This window comes from Loa loa, assembly GCF_000183805.2.
Source record: "Loa loa unplaced genomic scaffold supercont3.607, whole genome shotgun sequence".
Lineage (NCBI taxonomy): Eukaryota > Metazoa > Nematoda > Chromadorea > Rhabditida > Onchocercidae > Loa > Loa loa.
In genome coordinates, this window is record NW_018108787.1 from 19023 (window position 1) to 24180 (window position 5158).

General features: G+C 30.1%; 1 protein-coding gene across 1 annotated transcript in view; it reads right to left on the reverse strand.

Moving 5' to 3' along the window:
- LOAG_18868 (transbilayer amphipath transporter protein 2) overlaps positions 1-5158 on the reverse strand; it is a gene marked incomplete at its 5' end in the record, with an annotated part of 11786 nt that overhangs the window by 5831 nt on the left and 797 nt on the right. The window contains 15 exons of the mRNA XM_020451529.1: positions 64-255; positions 658-801; positions 886-1083; positions 1255-1387; positions 1518-1642; positions 1789-1977; positions 2125-2226; positions 2624-2809; positions 2928-2994; positions 3282-3505; positions 3665-3753; positions 3847-4005; positions 4269-4422; positions 4666-4800; positions 4920-5018. Of these exons, the coding sequence (XP_020304677.1) occupies positions 64-255; positions 658-801; positions 886-1083; positions 1255-1387; positions 1518-1642; positions 1789-1977; positions 2125-2226; positions 2624-2809; positions 2928-2994; positions 3282-3505; positions 3665-3753; positions 3847-4005; positions 4269-4422; positions 4666-4800; positions 4920-5018 (2196 nt within the window). The remainder of the gene's footprint in view (positions 1-63; positions 256-657; positions 802-885; positions 1084-1254; positions 1388-1517; positions 1643-1788; positions 1978-2124; positions 2227-2623; positions 2810-2927; positions 2995-3281; positions 3506-3664; positions 3754-3846; positions 4006-4268; positions 4423-4665; positions 4801-4919; positions 5019-5158) is intronic.

The following is a 5158-nucleotide window of genomic DNA, read 5'->3' on the forward strand; positions in this document are numbered from 1 at the left end:
TATATATATATATATATATATATATATACATATATATATATATATTTCTTTACCTACTCGAACCTCTTTAGCATTTAACAGAACGCCTTCCAATGGCGCATTTTCACAAACCGAACAGAAGTCATCCGTGGTGTACAAATAATCCGTTTTGTGAAAGCGCCCATCCGATTTACATTCACTCTTTTCAGCCTCTTCCACTTTGGTTATTATTTGTTGAATATATTTCATAACGGCATTTGTTTTCATAGACGACGGCTTCAAAATGTAACAAGACCATTTTTATTCGAGGATTTTTTTTTTTCTCCCCCTGGAATACCAGGATCACCACCATCAATCGATTACCAGATATGAGATTATGAGAATTTTGATCCTGCTACCGTAATCTCATTTTTATATTCTATTCCAATGTAAAACCCAATTTTGAGAACAATCTCGAAAAATTTCTGTTCGGGATTTAATTTACCATGCCGTATTTCGTCTCTTTCTTTTTTAATTTTTCTTTTTTTGAGTAGTGAAATGAAAAAATGGAGAAAAAAAAAAAGAATTTTATGAAACAGCATGCATCTGTGACTGTCTCATCGTTTACATGATTGGGAATGGACAAGAGTGAAGGGTCAATAGAAGCAGTTGTGCTATTAGTTTAAATGTAATATTTACCGGGCCAAGAGTTTGTTCGATTCGCCTTCGTACATCCTTCAGTTGAACTTCAACTTCACGTTCCGTCTCACCATCTATAATAAAGATTTCTCGAAGATTTTCCGTTAACAAATTGCACGAGTAACCGATATTGATTGCCGTCTCCTGAAATACAACTATAAACATACCATGTATTAATTTTAAACCTCCAAAATATCAATGCAAAAATGGTAGCCAAAATTCCCTCACCTGTTTATCACCCGTCAAAATCCAAATTTTGATGTTAGCACGAGCAAGTTCTGCTATCGTCTCCGGAACACCATCCTGAAGTTTATCTTCAATTGCTGTAGCTCCCAAAAGTATCATCTCTTGTTCCAGTTCATCATAAACCCTATCTAATTGTTCTTGACGATTCGTCAATGCAACTGCTGCTTCTTTTTGCTTTTCCTATAATAATAACGATTAAAATGAACTTTTACATAAATCAAAACAATCAATACTTATTTGCAGGGAAAGTTTCTTAAACTATTCGTCAAAATTCCCTCAGGGTTTAACAGCGAAATCAAAATTCGAATTTTTCATTTCATAAAAAATTCGAATTGCAAATATAAAACTTACATGCCATTTATCAAAAACATCAGTGCTAATCTTCTTATATGCTAAACATAATGTTCGAAAACCATCAGCAGCAAATTTATCGAGATGTTGAATTGTTGCACTCTTCAGTAACGGTGCCGTATCATGTGATATCCTGAATGCTGAACAATTCAGTATATGAGTATACTTTCCAGCAATTATGATATGAAGTTAAGTAAATGCTGTTAATTAATTGTTCATGCTATGAAAATTAGAAAAATTAACTGAAATTAAAAATTTAGAACCTATCAAGTATAATTGTATCTGCTCCTTTGCAATAAAGTATTAATTCACCCGAAGGATTTCGGACAATTACTGACATCCGCTTTCTGATATTATTGAAATCAAGGATTGCCAATAAATCATATACCTTGAAAGAAAATCCTTTTAAGGTATGTTAATTAAAAAATTAGTTGAAATTGAAAATTTTAAAACCGTCAAGCATATTTATTCGGCAGCTTGTAGTAGTATATAGTAAATTTTTGAAATTAATTTAGCGAATATTTTGAGATAGACCTCTTCGGAGCCGGCTACTTCCAGCGTGATAGTTTGAGCAGTACGAGATTTAAAAACGTATCCAAAATTTCGTGCGGCAGATGTAAGAGCAGCTTCATCCGGACTTTGTGCTTGATATTCCAAGCGACCGTTCTTCCGTTCCGGCATGGAAGTATGACACAGAGCCAAAAGTCGCCAAAATTCTGCTACCTTAATATTTCTAATTATGTTGGATTGATTGATTATCAAAAAGTAATTCAAGTAAATTATAAAGAAGTTAGCTTCAAAAAAAAAATCACGACTTGCAAAATTTCAATTTAATCAGAGAAGGAAAAAAAGAAGAGGAAAACTCATTGCCTCGTAAAGTCCTCTGGTTGTATCTTTCAGTAATCTTTGATCATAGAACTTGAAATTCGGTTCAAACCAACGATTCTTCGAGAAATCAACCGCCGGTGTCTTCTTCAAATAGCAAAAAATTCACACATACTAATACTAATGCAGCGGGTTTGTTTTAAAACTGTTTAGCAATTTCCAATTTTATAGAAATAAATTCGAATTAAATGTGCGTCGCATGCTCGTGTCACAGTATAAGTTAGTTATATTACATATCACATATGTTAATCCATAGTTCACCAAGAAAGATTGGTCCTTTCAATTTATACAATTCCTTAATTGTATCCCTTAATTCATCATCACATAACGGGAAAAAAGATTGGATTTAAATCTTACGCAATACGCAAATATATTAAAATAAAATGAGCAATAACATTTCATCTCAAATTGTTATCATTCCTTATCAGATGATTAATAAAATCAGGCCAATAACAACCAAAATACATTTTGTAACAAGTCAAACCTCCGTTACGTCAATTACTTCACCATTAGCACCATATATATCACCGTAGCTATGTCCATTAATTGAACACTTCCTAAATACCATGGTATTTTGCGTCAAAGTTCCTGTTTTATCACTAAATATATACTGAACTTGACCTAATTCTTCGTTTAACGTCGTGGTACGTGCACGTGCAGCAATATCGCCCTGGAAAAAAAGCAAGGAAAAAAAAGTGAAATGTTAAATATATATGGAATTCTAATAATATTTAAAATATAACAAAAAGTACAAAATACTTTGATTTGATTAAGAAAGATTGAAGTACCTTTTCGTAATACATTTCAGCATCAAAATTAATCCACATCGAATGAACAAATCGTATTATTTCAACACTGTAATGATTCTAAATCAAAGAATGGAATAGCTTTACGAATTTAGACATCCTTTCAAACGAGTAAAAAAATAAGGAAGATATAATAAATTAACCAAATTAGATTTCACTTATTATTAGATTTGATCTTCAACAAACAATCAATAAAATGATAAAGACACAACAATCTTTGTATTATTATAAGAACAAATTAAACTAATATCTTTTAAACTTTGCTAACTTTTGGATAACCAAACATATAATGGAAATAGATAAATTAGAACAAATTAAACAAACAGCGAAATTTACCTTACATAAAGTGAAATAGGTACAACAGTATTGAGCAAGATAAGGTATGAGAAGAACATGAGAAATGATAAAATGGAAATTTGTTCTGATGATTGTTCACTCTGATTTGGAATAACTGAACCATCTAAATTTAAATGAATAGTAAAATGACGCTCAATTGTCCATTCGCGAATTCCACACAATGTCGTACAAATAAGACACATCGCTATCAAAAATACGACTATCTGAAAGTTAACAAATTGATTGTGGTAATACAATCATTTTGATAAATATAACGATTTCAATTTGAAAATAAATGGAAGAATTCCGTTAAATTTATAAAAACCACACATTTCCTCAAATAACTTCTACTATCATATTAAGCAAAGGCAAGATAAACTTACACCCATAATTAAAATATTAAGAAATCGATCTAAACTTGTTCGTTTACATTTTGTTTTCCCGCTATTCATCATCAGTTTGGTATCTTTTCCTATAAAATTGCAAAATTCAAAAAAATCCATTATTTTTTTATTGTGAAATTAATTATTAATTTAATGAACGAAGCAATTTTAAATCAAATAACCTGCAAATATTACTACTCCATAGCACCAACGAGTATTCCGTAATACACAACCTCTCAGTAAAGTTTTCCCATTATCAAGCGGTAAAACGTCACCATTATAATGTAACCTTCCCTCAAACTGATTCAACTTATTATTTGGTATTTCACAATGAATTTGCCCTGAAATAATGATTATTTTGAAAAGAAATTGTTGTGAAAAAAAGTTGTTCTAAAAGGAGGAAACATTTATTTATAGTAATTTTAACATCCAAATAATAAGTTATCCTGACAATATTTGCACGAAATAAGTTATCTCGACAATATATACACGAAATAATAAGTTATCCTAATAATACATACGAAATAATAAATCATCTTTATAACATATACGAAAATTCCCCTTAGTAGATTGTATCTTAAAAATTAAAATCAAAAAAATTAACCTTCAAATTCACTTATTTGCAGTAATTTATCGCCCATGGCAAATGTTTCTGGTAATGCTTGCCGAACTTTTAAATTCGTTTCACCATCAAGTTCTGACGTCTCAATATAGCATAAGCCATGAGGCTCGGAAGTTGATAACAAGAGTAAATCAGCCTAAATAGAAATTTTAAACATATTTATAATTTATAATTTCCAAAAAGGAAAAGTGAAACAGTAACATTTATTGTTCATCTGCACCGTCAAAATTTTGAAAACTCTTGTAATACGTTTGGTTGAGACCATCCTAATTTTATTATCAAATTCAATATTTTTCATTAAAATTGGTTTTAATTCATTTTACTAAAGTCATATCATTATTGAAATAAGCAAACAAATAAATTCCAATAGTTTATTTACCGCAACAAACTGATCATTTTCCATACGTATTATATCGCCAACTTTAACATTCATCCATTTTTCCGCAATTAATTGCCCATTTCGAACAACATACGAAATTCGGTTATTCACTTGACTATCGCTTTGATGCCTTTGCTAAAATTAATGATAATAAAAATAAAATTATCCTTGGAAGTAATTTCTTACTAATTCATTTTCTTTTCTTTTTAGAATAATAATAAGAATATATTGGAAATCAAAATTGAATAACTAACAATATCATCATAGGCGTCTTTAGCAGCACTAAATATAAGCACAACAAATAATGGGATGGCAGTTGAGTACCATGCTATTGAGCTAATCCATGGTACAAGCTAAAATAAATTATTGGGAATTATTAAGATCAAATTAATTGATGCATATCATCATGGAAAACTTCATCTTTCGTTTGTATTATGTAATAATGTTATTCATAAATTAATTGCATGTAATGAACAGAGATTAAAATTAGGAC